Source organism: Toxorhynchites rutilus, chromosome 3, assembly GCF_029784135.1.
Source record: "Toxorhynchites rutilus septentrionalis strain SRP chromosome 3, ASM2978413v1, whole genome shotgun sequence".
In the NCBI taxonomy this organism is placed as follows: domain Eukaryota; kingdom Metazoa; phylum Arthropoda; class Insecta; order Diptera; family Culicidae; genus Toxorhynchites; species Toxorhynchites rutilus.
Window position 1 is genome coordinate 68,152,766 of NC_073746.1, and position 19,760 is coordinate 68,172,525.

Below are 19,760 nucleotides of genomic sequence, written 5' to 3' on the forward strand. Positions count from 1 at the left end.
GTCACCTCGACTGTTTATGTCAGTACTACCCCACAAAGTGTGATGAACATTGGCATCACAGCCGATGATGAAGTCTTTTTTGATTTCTCTGCAATAATTTACGAACGCCGCAACCTCTTGGGGAGGTGCCTCAGGTACGTCACCAGGGAAATAAGCCGACGCAATTATTATGTCGGATCTTCCCTTGGCGGTTGGTATCTCAACTCTGATCGCGACGATGTCCCTTTGAATGAACTCTGTTATAGGAAAGCATTTAATATTTGCTTTCACTAGAACAGCAGTTCTTGGGGAGTCATGCTTGTCGTCGTAGAATAACTTGCATGAACCAGTATGAATACCAAGTATTCTTCCTTTGTGGACCCAAGGCTCTTGAATTAAAGCTAAATCCATAGCGTCTTCAATAAACCTCCTAGACAGCACGCTAGATGCTGCTTTAGCGTGATGGAGATTTATATTTGCAGAACCTTAGTGTTCTGCGTTATTTTCGACCGCTCGTTTTGTTCATTTGGATGTGGATTATTCATAGAAGTCCCACGAGTCTCTCGGTAAAAAAAGGTCCACTGCATCAGTGACCGGCTTAATGCAGCAAGGGCAGACGATACTGTGGAGGGAGCCCTGGTTCTCCACAGGCTCCGTTAACGGCAAGGTTTAAAACCCCCCCTACCATTCATCCCTCGGCACGGGTCGCTTCACACCTTGGTTTAGGGGTTTATCCATTACTTCCTTTCCATAATAACCATGGATAACAGCTATTACAACCATCCTCCTTTTCTGGGGCTTTGGACCCACTGCTCTGGTTTCTCAATAATTTCAGGTTCTTATTCGGACATGCTATTATTGAGATCCGTCATTCGCAGGCGGAGTTTCTGAAGTTACATCCGAAATAATAAAATATGGGTTAGGGTGCCAATGAAAATGGTCATCTCTAATTTCAAAAAGATACCTCATAATGTTCACCACATCGAAAAAACACCCTATGCCAAATATCTGCTCAATCGGACTTAAGGGAGAGTGGCGCAAAGCGGTCAACGTTTGAGTTTTTTGAAAATCGAAAAATCACTCAAGGGGGGAGTAAAGGAAATTTGGGTTTTCGAATTTTTTGTTTCTGATGCCAAATGTCTTAAAATTGCATGAAACGTCGAGATCTAGTGTCACCTCGAAAAATTTTTTTGTCAAAAATCGGCACTCTGGGACTTTTTTTTCGGCATGCGAAACTTACAGTATGGTTTAGGATGCCAATAGAAATAGTTATCTCTATTTTTCATTCGGAACTTGCTAAGAAATGTTGATTTGCAAGATAATATACCCTATGTAAAATATTAGCTCATTCGTACTTCATTTACTGGTGTCGCAGACGTTAAAATTAGAGTTTTGACGTAGGACTACGTCTTTCATTTCTATACCGGGGTGTAAAATCAAAGTTTCGAAAACGAAAGCGTTACGCCGGAGACCGAGATTTTGAGCGTTAATAGCTCCTAAACAACTGAACGAAATGGTACGATAAACACTTCATTCGAAAGATAAAATGTCTACGCGTTATATATTTGTTACTTTTTAATCCAAATACTTGTTTCAATAGTCTTAAAATTGCTTTCAAAACAGGCTATTGAAATCACCAATCGGTATATAAGCGAGCGCCGCTCGGAAATCCACTCAGTTATAATTGAACAGCGATTGGGGCATGTTGTCGCTGTTGTGGTGAAGCTCTTCGTTTACCATGAAAGCGCGGATGAACGGTGTCACCAAGAGCCTGTGCACCTTAGGCCAGAAGGGAATCTATCAGGAGGAGAATGATGCCACAAACGGTTCCCCAGCAAAACTCTAGCAAATAAATTTTTTATCTGGATCTTCAATATTGGTTGCTTCGTGAAATTTCATATTTCAATTCCAATCGTTCATTGAGAACAATTTAGCACAAGTGTGAGTATAAAATTGTATATGGTGGCAGTTTTGTTGAAAATGACTTGATATATGAAACGATCTATTTCAATTTTCATAAATAAAAACCAAGGTTTGTTCCACTCGAAAACGGGTCGTTAGGTTTAAGCATGCTGTGTTCATTTTTACCCAAGGAAAGTTAATACGGCAGAAAAATTGGAAAAATGAAGAAATATTAGAAAAAGTGATTTCCCATATGCTCTACATATAGTATTAGGTGTTGTTGTCCAATTAAAATTCGCATTGGATTGAATAAACACTCAGGAAGTAAAAAATATAAAAGAAAATTACCTTTCCCATTTCAAATATGTTTTCTCTATATTAAAGAAAAATTTATAATTGTGTTCGGTATTGGTAGTTATCTTATATTGATGAGTTCCACTTCGGTATCTTTTATCTGATACGCACCATCCAACCAATTAACAAACAATACCCAACAACCAAAAAAAATGGCCATTTTCAGGGCAACCAAATCATTATCAAAGAGTTTTACAATGTAAAAAAACAACAGATAGCCTAACGGAATCCTACGTCAACTATGCGGTCGTATCTCGGACACGACCCTCCTGTGACTGTTTTTTGAATGTTTCGCACCTGAACACAATAATCAAGTTTTGGCTAGTTTTTCAAATGAAGATAGTTATTATATCCTACAATATATACTTCAATTCAACCGACTTCTTACATATCTCTGGAAAATGAGTGGTTCTATAGTTGTGAAACAAAGTGTATGAGTTATCCGTAGGGAAGTGGAAGGGCTGCCTCTTCAATAGGACTACGTAGGATACGTAGGACTACGTCTTTCATTTCTATACTGGGGTGTAAGTTCAAAGTTTCGAAAACGAAAGCGTTACGCCGGAGAACGAGATTTTGAGCGTTAATAGCTCCTAAACAACTGAACGAAATGGTATGATAAACACTTCATTCGAAAGACAAAATGTCTACGCGTTATATGCTTGTTACTTTTTGATCTAAAAACTAAAATTGCTTTCAAAACAGACTATTGAATCACTAATCGGTATATAAGCGAGTGCCACTCGGAAATCCACTCAGTTATTATTGAGCAACGATTGAGGTACGATCTTTAGAATGGATGGATGTTTCCCTAACACAGACTTCAAAACAACGAAGCCTGGGGAAATCGACATTGCAAAATAGAAGGAAGTTGTGGGTACTTTTGTATTCGTTTGGTGTTTGCAAATTGGAATGTTTCCCTAACACATACTTCAAAATCATGAATGTGTTTTCCCAATACAGATTCCGAAACCAAGAAGTTGGAAAAAGCGGCATTGCAAATCCATTCAAGTCGGCAATACTTTTATACCCCAAGCATTTTTACACTTCGGAATTCGTTTTGCTATCACGGTCTATGAAAGCGGGTACAAATGCAACGCTTTGGCTCGATTATTCAAGACTGCATTGGAAGATATCTCTTCATTTCGCCAGCTCACTGAACTTCTACGCATATCGTTTGATGATTAGGCAAAATGTGGACAACTATTTGCTGCGATAACTACTACCATATTACATGAATTGACTTAAATTAGGATTTGTTTGCAATTGAATTCGTGAATAGTTTCATTCATTCACTAGTTTTATCAATAGTTTAATCAATACACACAAAATATAGCTCTGCGCAGCGGCGATATCGTACCCAATGAGGAACATTCGAGGTGAGATTATTGCTAATTGAAGAAATACAATTGATTACTAAGCCAACGGCAGTCCTACGTCAGCCTTACGGTTATAGCATAGGTATAACCCATCCATAGTTTTTGAATTGCGTAGAATAACCATCAGGGGCAGATATTTTAGCTAAGTGAATATACACGAATCTGATGGTCTCCTGAAAGTTCTTCCACTGAGTGAATTGATTCTTTGTCAGAACTTTTTGGTTGGGTGTTCCGAGTTGATCAAGTAAATGAACTTTCTTTTCCATCCAAATACACCTTCTAGCAACTCATTGAGCCACAAGGAAGGATATTGAGGCTGCCTTCTTCCTAGGATCACCATTCCCCAATCTTCCAAGTGCTCATAGAGCTTCACGTCTTAGACGTATGGTCTCTTTAACCTCTACGTTCCACCAAGGTCAATTGATGATGGGCGAATGTGAATGGGTGGCATCGTAGACATTATGTTATAGCTACGTTACGAATTGAAACGCATACAATGAGAAAATGAATTAAAAGTGTAAGGAATCGAAGTTGAGCAGGTCAGTTCTGAGGGGAGTATGAGAACGGCAATCATCTTTCACTCATAAAGCGTCCGACCAACGAACGGGAGATTCATTAATTTCTGTGTTGCACGGCGATCCTCAATCTATAAATGTATTTACATTGGTAAAAACAATTTTGCTGGAGTTTCCACATCAATCGTTATCGCTTAGAATAGTATTTAGCCAGATCGGTTCGTTGGTTACCTATTAGTACCGATCGGATGCTTTACCAAATTGCATCGGAAAAATGTTGAAGTTACTTGAAGTTACTGTTAGTGTTATGCTAGTGTTATACCAAGTTACAGTTCAAAGTGCTCCCACGACGTATAGTGCCAATATTTTCGTGAAAAAGAGCAATGTTTCAAAGAACGAAACATTGCCGGATCCAACGGCACCTTTAGTAATACCTAGCATATCGGAGAAGGATGCAACCGTGAGTTTTGAGAACAGCCAAAGCAAATTACTGTCTGTTTCATAATCCTTAATTTCCGATAGACTCTTCTCGACAACCTCGGATATACCGATGGCGTTGGTGCCCGATTCGGCGATTCGGATGAGTTTTCGCTAGACGAGGTAATTCTCAGTTTCCAGCGTGATAATGATTTGACGGAGACCGGTTCGTTGGATGATGAAACCAAATTGGCCATGGCAAGACCGCGTTGTGGGTGGAAGAAAAGTTCGCGAATGAACGGAGATACGATGAAATGGCGTAAACAATCAATCACATACAGAATTGATAATTTTCCGCGGGGAAAAAGTTCGGCTCCAGTGCAAGCGGCACTGGCGAAAGCTTTTGGAGAATGGAGTAAAATTACAAATTTGGACTTTACGGAAGTGACGGATCGTAGGGCTGATATTCACATAAGTTTTGCAAGACGAGTTCATGAGCTCGAGGGGGAATCTTGCGTCTTTGATGACCCTAGAACGCTAGCCCATGCGTTTTTCCCAGAAATCGGAGATATCCATTTCAACAGTAACTATTACTTCGACGGTGGCTCGTCTATAGATGATTTTCTCGACACGGCACTCCACGAAATTGGTCATTCACTTGGACTGGAACACATCAACTCCAGGGCGTCACTAATGCATCCGACACAGACCGCCCAGTTCAACAAACCGCAGCCGATTGATGTACAGGTAGGCGGAATGCAATAATAAGCAATAAGGCAGGTATTTCAAATGTGGTTATACATTATAGCGAATCCAAGCCCTGTATGGAGCTCGAAGGGGAAGAAGTTCTACTGTTAGACCCAACCCGACGAATGATTCAGGCGAAGCGGAAGGCTTCTCTTCTACTAACAATAACCCTTCTAATGAGTGTTTGTCGAAAATCGATGCGGGAGTTGACGACATCGATGGCAATGCTTACATTCTGTCCGGAGACAATTATTACGTGTTGAACGGTGGAAGTCCTTCGGATGCTGCCCCGATCTCCAGTAAATGGCCGGGTCTCCCAGGTTGGCAGGATTTACTTTTGAAGTATTTACTTTTTCCATATCTATCCACCTTCAACCAGGTAACATTGACGCCGCTTTCCGCTTCAAAGACGGACGGACCTACTTCTTCAAACGGGACAAATTTTGGCGCTTCACGGGTAACCGAATGGACGCTGGCTATCCGCGATTGATCAGTTCAGGATTTCCCGGGGTGCCGAACAATATCGACGCCATTCTGATCGACGGAGCTGGTGATATATTTGCCTTCAAAGGTGACACAATGTGGGTCTATGATCCAAGCCTTAAAAACGTGAAGAACATCATGACCATCGGAACGGTCGGAATGGGTTTGCCAAGTAACGTCGATGGAGCGCTGGATACTGATACAATGGTTATCGTGTTTAAAGGTGATGCGTACTACGTGCTGCAGGATGGCGAGTTTCAAATGAGAAGACATAATTGGTTTCAATGTGGAAGACGGATGAATAATTTTTGGGGATGAGTGTAATTTTTTATGAGATTTGCGTCAGTTGAGTGTCTTGTGATTCAAGTATTAATAACACCTAGTTAACACAAAACGTAACTTTTGAATGTGAAAGAAAGCTATAAAACACAGTTGTATCGATACAAATTCTATTGAGTACATCGTTTTTTGTTTCTTTTTCCTTCTATCAAAACAATTTTAATTGAAAAGTAGAAGCATTCCCAAAAGGGATCGATTATGGAGGGACATGTGTGGTTGATCTCATATCTTTGGACACCATTACACGGTCGTGTTCGAACATTAACGATGCTCAAGGCTTCAAGAGTTTGTCGTGAGGCTCGGAAAAGAAAAAAAAATATAGAAGGTTGTGTCCAAGACACGACTGCATTGTTAACGTAGAACTACGCTGTTATTTTGTTCAAGTCACTTGTTTATAACTTCGGATATTATTTTAGAATGCTGCGAAATTTTAGAAATAACTGTTTAGTAGAATGGTTTGGTCGCCCTGAAATGGTTTTTTTTTATTGCAGAATCAGTTGACGATAATTGATTGATGATTCATTCTTGCCCTCACAGAACAATCTGATCGCATGTCGCACTTTGCTTCATGTCAATGCATTGAAAATTTACCTCGAACGCTATTCCGGTATCCTTTTGCAATACACTCGGTGATTATATACTTGTTGCACCTGCACCATTATTCCACATCTCATAACTACATCAATCTTTCTTTGGCACCTAATGAAAACAACAACAATGGCACAACTTGCAAGTATCAAATACCATGCTACATGTTTTTTTTAGTATTGTCTTAGTGGAATCGCACCTCTAGACATCGTTCGTACAACGAAAACCAATCAGCACCAAACAAGCGTTCAACATAGCATGCATACAGAGCCATACATTGGTGACTTGAAGTGACTAAGGCAAAGCAGAAGCCGAAGTAGATACAAATGGGGTTTTAGCGACGCGAAGATGTGCTATTTGTACAAACGGGCTATGAAGCACGCACGTACGCACACAAAGCCATGTATCGATGGCTAGAAGCAACTAAGTATACGCGCATTTATTTTCGCTTTGGGCTCTTCTCAACAGAAGCCCTTTCTATTAATATTTCCTTTCTAGATTAGCTTAGATTCATCATCCTCGGTGGAGATAGTTTTGGTACTGTCATGCGAAACCAAATCACACACAAAATTCCGGAACAATTATTTTCTTGGTGAGCCGATGATAGTCTAGTTTGATAATTCCCCACACAATTGTGTAGTTCAGAAATTTAATGGAATGGAGTCAGTTGTAATGGTGACGCAAAACAAGGAAGCACAAGCGATGGTCATTGCTTCGTATCTAGAACGATACTGAAAGTTTGTCTCAGTGAGATTCAATATTTATGCTGTAGGCAAAAATTCCCCTTCGTTCTACTTCTTCTTCTTCTTTTCTTTGTTCACGGAGACTTTAAATCATTCCCCTTCGTTGATAATCGATAAGTTGCTCGTTATTGACGACATGGATAGGGAAGCTCACAAATGAGCAGAACAAATGTATGGGAAAATGGAAATTTTTCTAGTATTCATCAATTTAAACCGTTTACACATCAGGGGATTGTAGTATATAGCTTCAAAAACAAATCTAAGGGAATTTCCGATTCGTTTGGTATGTATATCGTCAAATTCCGTTCGCGGCAAAAATAGTTATCAACGTTAACTTTATTTCATAAAATCGTGACTTGTTATCTGATTTGACACCCTTAACGAAATACGTAGTTTTACGTCAAAAAAATCACAGGCGGGCTGTATCCGAGACACGGTCGCATAGCTAACGTAGGATTCCGTTAGGCTATCTGTTGCATGCTGATTTTGAATATGTTTGAAAAATTGTTTTTGGACGGTGCGTATCACGATAGAAGCCGCCGAATTGAAATGAGATCTGATGAAAACCGCTCTCTGTGACCCTGGACGAGATGGCTCGAGATGACTTGTGTTTGGGTACACTGTACACTTCGTAGTTGCTTGACCTTGACAAAGAATACACCAATTGACGCTTGGGAGTTGCAATCCACTTTCATTGTGTTGTAGTTTCGATGACTAGAGCTTTAAATAGTCAATAATACACGAACTGAGAATTTCACGCATGGACCCTGTTCGCACCAGAATGAGCGACGCTACCCTACTCGCAGCAACAGCAGAAGAAATGGACTATGTCCACCAACAAAAGGGTGATTCTTTAATTGTTAATCGTTCTCTATCTCTCCCTACGTAACTTTGTTGCGATTCTCGGCCTTCGGTCTATAGCCTTTTGTTTTACCCTTCTATATAATCCCATATGTATGATATGCGAATATAAAATTAGCTTTGAATTATTTGAAGAAGCACAAGTGCGTTTTACTCTCGTTCAATTCCCGAAAGTTTACCGGTCGTTTATCCGCCTTTGTGTACCGATTTTCGCGCTTTTCTTGGATCTCACGCTTCCAGACGCTTTGGTAGACCTCAAATCATACCGAGCATTGCTTTCCAGTGAACGCACACAACGACTACAACATGCTAGTGAAGCAGTAACAAAATTCTACAGTCTGCAAAATTTCCAACGACGCTGACGCGACCTTTAGAGGGAATTAGGGAAAGGGATAAAAATTTATCAAAATCTTTTAACCGATTCTATCAATGTAATTCTTGCTACTGAAACTAGCTGGAACGAACGAGGCGGAGAAATTTTTGGAAATAATTTCAACGTATTCCGGCATGACCGCAACTTATTGTTATCTCAGAAGAAGTCTAGAGGAGGGGTCCTCATTGCAAGTTTCATTTCTGAAGAACTTATAACCGAAAAACATAAAGAATTTGGGCATGTTTGGGCTAAATCATCTATAGCTGGCGAAGTACACATATTTGCTACCGTATGCAAACAAAAAGTCGTATGAATTATTTTTTCAAACGGCAAATCGAATTACAGAAAAACTAGAACCAGCAGTGAAATCGAATATCTATGGCGACTTCAATCAAAATAAAGTAGACTTCATTGAAGATAACTATAATGAATGCATTCTACTTCCAGTCGTCGGGGAAAATGAAACCCTACATTATATATTTAACGAAATTGCACATCTCGGTCTTAATGAAATAAATCCCGTAAAAAATTCCCTAAATTATTATTTAGACCTGTTATTTACTAGCATCACCGACGACTTTTGTGTGAATTACTCTCTCTTTGGAAAAATGAAAAATTTCACACAGCAATTGAATACTTGAAGCAATCAAACGTAGCCTACAAGCCATAGAATGGCAAACTTCATTGAACAGCGAACAAGATGTCAACTTATCCGTACATATTTAAAGAATAGAGAACATAAAACACATGAAAAAAAAATAGACAAAAGTAATCAAAATTTGCTAGAATATCAGAATATTTCCAAAGAACTAAGTTTGGCCATAAAAAGTGCACACAAATAGTATAATAGAAAGGTTGAAACTGAGTAAAATCATGAGTATCAAATCAAAGGGCTTGGATAGTCGAATACAGCTATTTATGAAAAATGCAAATCCAAAATGGCCGCCACCACAAAATGGCGCAGTATACATTTTTTTCTAAAACATATCAATATGGGTATCAGATGAAAGTGCTATTAGAACGTAGCAGATCATGAAAAATCCAAATCCAAGATGGCCGCAGATGGCCCCCCCAATTACTTTTTTGACCTGTTTGTATGTATATTTGAATGTCTGTGGGGTAGGTACCATGTATTTTTGCAATCCCCTCGATATCGGTATTAAATTAAATGATTTGACTAATAGAATACAGTACATCATAAAAATATTCCGAGGAAAATTAGGTAAGAAATAAAAAAATAAAAAAAAAGTTGAATGATTTTATTAGAGAAATATGCTAATGATACAAATAATGTACTAAAAACTAGAAAATAAAATAGATAAAAAAACATTTTAAGTTAAACGGTTTCATTGTGATTAAACATAAAAATTATATGTGTTATCACTGTTATCATATCCCTTCCTACATTATTCAAGGACATTGATGAGACTAAAATGTGGTTATGTATTATGTAACGTGCAATCTGTGATTTGAATAATCAAACGTTGGATTCTTAATTACTTGACAACTGCTCTGTACGTGATGGCGAAACTTTCGCTGAGTCACCCAGAAATATGCGTCCTCCTAAATGCTGAAGCTCGAGTTATGCGTAAAGACAAGACGCGCGCGGCGCTCCTTCTCAAGCGTCCGTTCCTTCGCGTTACTAAGGTAGTAATAAACATGGGTAGTGATGTCCGCTAATCGTTCGATTAATCGATCAATCGAATACTTTCTACAAAAATCGATTCTTATTTGAACGAATACTGTGCAACCAACAATCGAACGAACGAACAATTCACGTCGATTAATCGATCCAAATTCAGAGTAAAAACGAAGGTAGGACTTCTGCAGTTTTCATTGTTAAAGAGGTGTTTTGAATATATTGAATTAACAATGTAGTGGCTAATTCGACCTAGTAATCGCCCTATGTTGCATGTTTTTGTCAGTGGTCATTGCTTTGTCATTCATAACTTTGTTTCATCAACTTTTTAGTTCAGAATGTTTTTTGATAGTAATAGAAATTGAATGTGAGTGAAAAAAATACTAAAATTCGCTGGGCAGTAAATGAGAAACTGCAGTTTTTTTTAATTTTTTTTAACCATTTGATTCATTCTCTTCTTTGCGATACAACAGGTTATGATAGGGTCATAATAAAGGCATCTTTGAAAAAACTCTCCCTAAATCATCAAAATTATATCTAAAAAATTGCGGGTCGGAAAAATTTAAAAAAAATTATAGTAGGTTGTGTTCAGGACCCGACCGCATTGTTGACGTAGAACTACGTTGTAGTTTAATTTAAGTCACTTGTTTACAACTGCGGATATTATTTTATAATGCTACGAAAATTTTGAAATAACCATTCTACCAGTTTGGTCGCCCTGAAATGTTTTTTTTATTGTAGAATCATTTGACGACAATTGTTTGATGATTCATTTTTGTGCTCGCAGAACAATACATGCTCGAGAAGAGCGCAGCTGTCATCCTTAGTGGAGAAAGTTTTGCTACTGGCAAGCGAAACCAAATCACATACAAAACTCCAAAACGACATTTACTTTCCTGGTGACTAAAAAGCGTAATAAACTCTATCTGCACGCGAACCCAAATAAACTAATAACTTATTATAACTTATTAAATAATATGGTTTTTCCCAAATAACCCAAATAACGCACAAACTTAACACCTGCTTCACCATAGCGTCAGTTCAATGCATTGATGCAATGTCAAAGGCACAAACGAAGTCTTTATGATGACAGGAAACAAACAATATTAACTGTTTGGGAAAAAAAAACTGAATATTAGCCTCAGCAGAGATTCATTACTTATACCCTAGCGTAAATAATTCCCTTCCGCTATCTCCCCTCCTTGTTTATATTTATCATTACAAATGGGGTTTCAGCGTAGTGAAGATGTACTTTTTTTTACGTACGGGTTATGAAGCACGCACGTACGCTCACAAATATCCATATATCGATGGGTTGAAGCAACTAAATATACACATACTTATCTCTGTTTTGCGCTCTTGTCAACAGAAGCTCTTTCTGTTCATATAGCCAGTCTAGATTAGATAAGCTGTCATCCTTTGTGGAGAGAGTTTTCTTACCGTCATGCGAACCCAAATCACTGACAAAATCCCAGAACATTTATTTTCTTGGTGAGCTGACGATAGCTTAGCTTGATGATTCCCCACACAATTGTGTAGCTCAGAACCTTAATGTAATCCTCAGCTTCATGCAATGATTGCAATGCTAGGGACATCAGCGATTGAGTGATTCGCGTCCACAGCTCAATCCAAAACGAAGATATGTGAGACTTTAAACTTCTTCAGTTCATACGTCTCTAACCTTCAAAAAGGCCATTGGAAAAATTTACTTTTTCCTCGTATTGCTCTTCCACCCCCGATTGTCTTGAGAAAGGCATTCGATCCCTCACCGGTGTTGTCCAGTCGGTGTTCTCAAGAAGAATGAAGTTTACCTCAGCAAGATCCACTGTTTATACTCTTGGCAAATATTCCCCTTCATTATTCTTCTTTTCCTTTATTCACGGAGATTTTAAATAATACGATTTCCCTTCCCTCTGTTCGGGAAAGCACACAAATGGACAGAACAAATGTAAGAGGAAATGGGAATGCTTCCAATTTTCATCAATTAGAACCATATACAGACTATGGGATTTTAATGGTGTTGTGGGATTGATTGGGATTTTGGCATGTGGAACAAATCTTAGGGAATTTCCGATTCGTTTGGTGTGCAAATCGCCAGAATCCGTTCCTGGCAAAAATAGTTATTAACGTTAACTTTATTTCATAAAAACGTGATCTGTTTTCTGATTTGGCACCATTAATGAAAGACGTAGTTCTACGTCAAAAAGATTAAGATTTTGATAATAATTCTGATAATAAAAACCCCTTTATTAATTTTTGCTTTGGAATATGATATATTTCAAAGCAAAGATAAACCGGGCAAACGAATGTCGTCCGACGCTTGTTAACGCTCGGTCGGACATAACTAAAGGATCGTCTCTTATGTTTCAAACTAACCGGGCAATCAGTGGAATACAGGTTTGCTTGCGAGATGCCTCCGCTTCCGACGGCGAGTCGGCGGCCGAATCGGATTGCGTTCCTTATCCTCGCTAGATTGTGGATTGTGGATTGTGGCCCCCATTACATCGACCTTAGAATAAATTTCAGTACGATAAAATAAATTTATAATTAAAATTGCGCTGCGGTGGTCTTTATACGTAAGTACCATTTGTTAACAATGTTTTTCACATACGTAAGTTTCATTTTAAACGGTTTTATTTAGCTTGCCCAGTAATTTGTATGTTTGTATGTTTGTAACATGTTTGTCTGTAGCGCTGTAGCGCACCACAGTAATAATAATTTAAACCCCTTCCTGTTGACCGATTGATCTGAAATTTGGAACACACCTTTATCTCTGCAGTCATTATAAAACTGCGTATTTCATGATTTTAAAAATCCGAAATGGCGGCCGCTACAAAATGAGGGTTATATATTTTCTCCAAACCCAATATGGATTTTTCCCAAACCCCATCAATATGGGTATCAAATGAAAGGGATTGACTAGTAGAACACAGTTATTTGAGAAAAATGCAAATGGCCGCCACAACAAAATGGCGGATTACATATTTTATCAAAACCCCATCAATATGGGTATCAAATGGAATTGAATTGGAATTGGAATTGAACCGGGAATAATTGATAGTCGCTAGGGGCGAGGTCTGGGGAGTAAGGAGGATGCTCGAACACAGTCAATTTGAATTTTTTCAATTGCTCTTAAGTTACGCGAGCAGAATGGGGCCGCGCATTATCGTGGATGAGGAACACTCCTTTCGTCAATAAACCTGACCTTTTGTTCTTAATCGCGGTTTTTAATCGGTACACAACTTCACAATAGTACGGTGATGAGACAGGTGTTCGGCGGCCAACGATTCGATAACACTGAAAAAATCCGTGACGCAGTTACATCGTATTTAAAAAAGTTGGACGATACGCACGCTCGGAATAGACAAACTCGTGCCACGCTATGAAAAATGCCTCGAACGTTACGGCGATTATGTAGAAAAATAGAAAATAAAACGTAGATTACGAAAATCACCTTGTTTTTTGTCCTAACTTTATTTTTCCGCGATTTCTGAGGCACTGAAACATATTTTTTGAACGACCCTCGTAGTTAGGCAAGTAGCAGTTAACAGTTATCACATCCCTTCCTTCATTAATCTAGGACAATGATGAAACTAAAATAAAATCGTGGGTCACATCGGATTTCCATTATCCACAGTTAGTTGTTTCATCATATGTCCACGATTTTATTTTAGTCTCATCATTGTCCTAGATTAATGAAGGAAGAGATGTGATAACTATTAACTGCTACTTGCCTAATTATTTTCTCGCTTTTTGTACATTAAACCGTTAACATAAAAAGTTTTTTTTTTAACTTTTCTTATTTTAACAATGCTTTCCACATTTCTAAAAATAACCGAAGTTTCCCGCATCATTTTCAAATTTCTGCATTATCATTTATCATTTTGCTGCGAATTTTCGTTGCACTATCATATTGTATTGCCTAAATCCTATTTATTATCAGAAGATTCGATAAAATTTATAACCTGATCTGTCGGAATTTTCCTTTTTCATTCGGGTAAATGACGCATTCGGGTGAATGTGGTTCGGTCTTCTAAGAAAATATCCTCCTACCAATATTTTCTCTCCAGCGAAATTTCTTCATGACAGCTCATGAACAGATCATGATGATTTTCAGTGGAAATCCTTCTTACTTTGCGATAAACACGGATTTTTTTTTTTATTTGTTCGAACTCACTCTGCCAATTGAATGTAGACACAATGATGCAGTGAATTAAAATATTCGTACCCAAAAACGAGATGAGAAATACCATTTTGGATAGCCACCATCATGTAGTGATGGAAAGGAGACTGTCGTGCATCGAATGTACGATTCCGCTTGGAAATGCTCTATACAAAAACTAATATAAGATAAATAAGATATTGTAGGATAAATAATCATATTGTAGATAAATAGATAGATAAATAATAAAGATAAATAATCATATTGGGCCTGATTACGAACATCATTGCCACGTACGCTTTCACGACACTTGCACTTCACTTACTCTTTTTGTGTCTATCATCATTGTCACGGACAGCTGCGTGTTAAAATGAACTCCGTGAAGTGAAAGTGTTCATTCCCGTTTGTAAGAGACATGTTGGTTGCATAATGTCGGGTGTTTGAACGTTGTGTCGGTTGCATAATTTCGGACGTTTTAACGTTATGCAGGTAAAATTAATACAGAGTATGAGATAATATTCCATTTAATTAATAGTATATTTTTGAACGACAAGTTTGCGATTATACATCGATGATTAGTTTGTTGAATCAAATGCTGGCTCAAAGATGAGGAGGAATACTTGGTTGCTCGGGAATAATGTAGTTGTTGAACATATGGGAATGTAATTCTACGCTAGAGATAAAACATGACTATTATGTTTAATAATCGAAATCTCGCATACTCTCGTACTTAGCTCTGTCTTACTCGTTTTAATAGTGAGAAATATTTAGAATCATTTTTTATGAACCGTTTCTACAATTTTGATGAATAATAATATCTTCGATATCTCAGAACAAATCCGAATTCATCCACCTCACGATCAGTATAATCTGAGCTGCTCCCATATGGGTTTATGAAGTTTATTCATCTTATCCTTCTCATTCTCGTGTAATTTGATATACGGGACATGAGGTTTGATTTAATTATTTAAACAGAAACTGGTCAGCAGCGTCGGTCAGAAGCATAATCCTCATAGAAAACATCTGATGGGTTTCAAGGAATTTGACAAAAGCGGAAAGTGATTCAGATTTTCTTTAGACGGATGCCAAATTATGGAAAAAGAACTAGAGAAGAATTTAAAACCAGTATCTTGTGAATGCTTTGCAATGATAGACTCATTTTTTCCTTGTTTGAAACTTATTACCGGGAAACTTCGATATAACGTACCCTCGTTATAACGTACCCTCGATATAACATCACTCGATATAAGGTACATTTTACCTCGATATAACGTACAAATTTCCAAAGTGTAAAGGAAAATTTTTTTCAATTTTTTTTCTGATAGAACAATGAATTATCTGTATTGTGATGCTAAAACAAGTTTTGTACCTTCAATCAATCCCGAAATACAGCTGGTTTTGTGATTCCTGATTCTAAATGAATCAAGTTTAAATCAACAGTACGAAGGGAAACATTATGAGAAAGGCTGGCTTCGTTTTCTGATTGAAATTATTCATTAACTCTGCTAAAAAAGCAACACAATAAAGTATTATAGACTACGTTTGTGAGTACTTTCTTATGCTTCGATATAACGTACAATTCGATACAACGTACAATTTTGAAAGTGAAATGTACGTTATATCGAAGTTTACCTGTATTACTTTTTTAATATTCTTTAATTCAAAGTATGTCTTCAAAACAAGACCGTTGAAAATATCTATAACGCAAAAAGTTATAACTATCGTCCTGATTCTGGTCTGGTCCGTCAATTGTGAATGCTCGAATTACAAAAACTAGCTCTGCAATGTTGGAAAAACATTACAATTATTATTTTATATTCAAAATTTCAACAAATCAACATTATACATAATCAATCATGATCGTATTTGGGCCAGTGGCCTCCCTTGCCATTTTATGGTGTTGCAACTCTCTCTTAGTCTAAGCCTAAAAAAAGAAACAAAATATTTCTGTTCATTCAGGACAATCGGAAGTAGACCTCCGCCATGTTTCAATGGGCCTACGGGAACTACATTTTTAATCCTTAATTACATCCCATAGCGCATTTACCGAATCCAAATGAACAAATTTACGTCCTCTGGATACGTCAGAATTTCGTTCTAAAAATGCCACCAGGTGGGTAAATTGCTGTTTGTTTATCTTTTGTTTCTTAAACAAGACAAGACAAGATCCAAAATGTTAGCAAAAAAGCTAAATAAATAAGAAATTAAACTTACTTCATTCCGCGTGACTATCTTTCACCATCTAAAACACAAGTGACAAATATACCTGTTTTTCTCCGTGACATGACAGTATCGTGATATTCATAATAACACCTAGTTCATCAAAGTTGTCACGACGCATGAACTCTTCTGGATTCTACACACACGGTGGCAGCCGTGATAAGGTTGTATACAATTCACTTCGTTTTCACTGTGAAGTGACGTTCGTGATCAGGCCCATTGTAGGTTTAACACCTCATTTTTGCAACCATTTCAAAATATTCAATGACGTTGGAAGAGGGAAATCCACGCAGCGGGAATCCTGCGACATTGGGTTCGCATTTGAGGTGACTCATTCGTACCACGCATCAACACCGTCTGAAATATGCTACGCAACAGAGACTATCTTATCTGGTATGGCATATAGCACCTCTCGCGGTTTTCAACACTAAACCTGCTTATCGGATCGCGGCCCCAAGCAGAGCGGTCGAATCCCGATCGCTACGCCCTACCAGCAAGGGTTACGGTCACAAGAAAGTTCATTCAACGCCTTTTTTTTCCACAACACAATCAATCCAAACACCTCCGAGCAATTAGCAACGACAAACCTACCAAAGGTAAACGATAATTGGTGGATAATACATCTCGTGATGAGTAACAGTTGTGGTGTGTCCAAACGTGTGCTGTTCGCGGTTTTAAAAGTGATTCGAACGTGGCTGCGATGGATCAGTTGATTCTATATCCAATAAGTGATTGGTCGCAAAAATGATCCGGCCGCGCGATTTAGTGTTTGTGTTAGTTGTAGCATTCCACGTGTCAATGGTTTGCAGTGCCGCTGTTTTTGTAGAGCGTCCTTTCCATGACGAGCCGTTTTATCCGTCCGATTTGGACGGGGCGAACTCAACCAAATATAGAGACCTAACGGCCGGATTCAAATGGAACAAAACCTTGCTGTCGTATTCTATTATCAACTTTCCGACGGGAGTTCCTCCGAATTTAATTAGAACAACAATTCGGCGAGCGTTCGATGCGTGGAGTAGGTACACAAATCTGAACTTTGTGGAAAGTTTGTCTGCGATGGTGGATATACAGTTGGCGTTCGAGGGTGTGAATCACTACCGTCGGGGTCTCCCCTGTCGCTTCAGCCAGGAAATTACATTGGCTCACGCGTTCTTCCCGGAGGACGGTGACATTCACTTCAACAAGAAATATTTCTTCACGGAGGGTGCGTCCATCGAGCAGTTTCTCAACACGGCGGTGCATGAGATCGGTCACTCGCTGGGGCTGTTACATTCGTCTTCCAGGAAATCTATTATGTATGGAGCCCAGCTTCAGGAACTGTTTTCCGAACCACAGCCAGAGGATATACAGGTAATATATTTTGAAAATTTCTTGTCCACGTGTTGTGTCATATCCGTTGGGTCATATTGTAGGCCATTCAGGAAATTTACGGAATCCGTTCGGCGCCGCAAACGACAACTCAGCCTCCGCCAAGAGCGATTACCACTCCGAAGCCTCGAACCACAACCGAGCTTTGCTCTCTATCCTCGTTTGACACCATTGTCACCGATCATCGCGGGAATGTCTGCGTTCTAGCAGGAAGATTCTACTATAACCTAAATGAAACAAACCCTCCGCCACGCAAAATATCCGCAAAATGGCCAGGCTTGCCACCGAACGTGGATGCCGCCTTCACATATCGGGACCAGAAAACTTACTTCTTCAAGGGTGATCAATACTGGAAATACGACAAACTCCGGATGGAAGAGAACTATCCCCGCAGCATTGCAGTTAGTTTTCCGGGAGTGCCACAGGACATGGACACAATTCTGCTCTCTCCGACTGCTGGATTCCATGCGTTCCGCGGAACGCAGTACTGGTTTTATGATACACGAAAACTCAAACCAGTCGAGCGGCATTTCCCGAAGCTGATACGTGAGCTCGGGGGGTTCCCTGCGCGATTGGATGCTGCCCTGCTGCTCGGTGAGAGGAGATACATTTTCAGCGACTTGCGATATTACGAAGTCGATGACGAGACTAGGATTGTTGGCGAGAGTGGTGATGTGCGACGAGATTGGTTCAATTGTGTGTGATGGGTTGCTGAGAATGTACTAACTCGGAAGTAGCACATTCTCGGTCGTTGATGATTTGCATAGATTGGTTGTGATCTTCTTATTATTCAATGTGTCGTTGAATGTCGTTACCAAAACACTTCCAGGCAGTGTTGAAAAATCTTATACATTTGCTTGTATGTTTATCATTATTTCTAACATGAAAGATCTCATCGAAACATAAGTGCGCAAATATTTTTCTTTATTTTATAATTTTTTTCAAATATCACAGAATCCAGTAAATCTAATAATAATAATTAAGGTCCCGCCTCATTCCCCTACATAGTTTTGAGTTGGTCGATTATCTAGTTGATAATTAATTAATACATAACCAGTTTTACAAATAAAAACGAACTGATTTAATTTGCAGATATGAAATCACCTCTTTGTGATATCGGTATTTCACTTAGCTTCGTCTATTCAAAAGTTTCTTCGGACATGTTTGTAAGAAGTCACAGCAAATCTTTCAGTTCAGTCAAATCTCAAGAAGAAGAAACGCTTGTTGTCCCGTCAAGCTATCCCATAGCATCTTCTGAGTTCACTGTAACCTGACTGCCAAAATTGTCAGACTATTAACTCTTCAGATTAATCGAACATTTGACCCGTTGGATGAATTTCAGGTTGTATTCTATCCCTTCATTCTGACGGTTGTTTGCTTGATCCTTCAGAAATAGCTATTGAGCTTTCTTTACTTGACAACAGTCGTTCCCTCGATCTTAAACGAACCCCAATCATAGCTGTGCTTCTTTTTAACGAAACTAACATATCCAATTCCACAATAAGAACAAACTCTACCATGTTCCAATCGCTATCACAATTCAGATTTCTCATGGCTGCATTATCGCGCGCGTGCTCAAACTTATGTAGACTACTTTCTATTTTCTTTTGACGTAGGACTACGTCTAACCGGAAGATATAGGGGGTGAAATGGAAATCTAGGCACTGAACAAGTAGGAAAAAATGCAAGATTTG

General features: G+C 38.7%; 2 protein-coding genes across 2 annotated transcripts; both read left to right on the forward strand.

Moving 5' to 3' along the window:
• The first annotated feature begins 4,205 nt into the window (after positions 1-4,205).
• LOC129778050 (72 kDa type IV collagenase-like) lies at positions 4,206-6,167 on the forward strand. The gene is made up of 4 exons (XM_055784701.1): positions 4,206-4,586; positions 4,649-5,290; positions 5,352-5,610; positions 5,670-6,167. The coding sequence occupies exons 1-4, from the start codon at positions 4,401-4,403 to the stop codon at positions 6,089-6,091; spliced, it is 1,509 nt and encodes a 502-aa protein (XP_055640676.1). The 5' UTR covers positions 4,206-4,400; the 3' UTR covers positions 6,092-6,167.
• An 11,171-nt stretch (positions 6,168-17,338) lies between these two features.
• LOC129778051 (matrix metalloproteinase-19-like) lies at positions 17,339-18,871 on the forward strand. Its single transcript, XM_055784702.1, has 2 exons — positions 17,339-18,048; positions 18,111-18,871. The coding sequence occupies exons 1-2, from the start codon at positions 17,443-17,445 to the stop codon at positions 18,768-18,770; spliced, it is 1,266 nt and encodes a 421-aa protein (XP_055640677.1). The 5' UTR covers positions 17,339-17,442; the 3' UTR covers positions 18,771-18,871.
• The last annotated feature ends 889 nt before the right edge of the window (positions 18,872-19,760 follow it).

Excerpts from the sequence above, each read along its gene's own strand:
- LOC129778050 (XM_055784701.1), top strand. The coding sequence starts at position 4,401 with ATGTTGAAGTTACTTGAAGTTACTGTTAGTGTTATGCTAGTGTTATAC. Across the intron at positions 5,291-5,351 it reads CGCAGCCGATTGATGTACAG|CGAATCCAAGCCCTGTATGG; the intron begins GTAGGCGGAATG and ends TATACATTATAG. Across the intron at positions 5,611-5,669 it reads TAAATGGCCGGGTCTCCCAG|GTAACATTGACGCCGCTTTC; the intron begins GTTGGCAGGATT and ends ACCTTCAACCAG.
- LOC129778051 (XM_055784702.1), top strand. The coding sequence starts at position 17,443 with ATGATCCGGCCGCGCGATTTAGTGTTTGTGTTAGTTGTAGCATTCCAC. Across the intron at positions 18,049-18,110 it reads CACAGCCAGAGGATATACAG|GCCATTCAGGAAATTTACGG; the intron begins GTAATATATTTT and ends GTCATATTGTAG.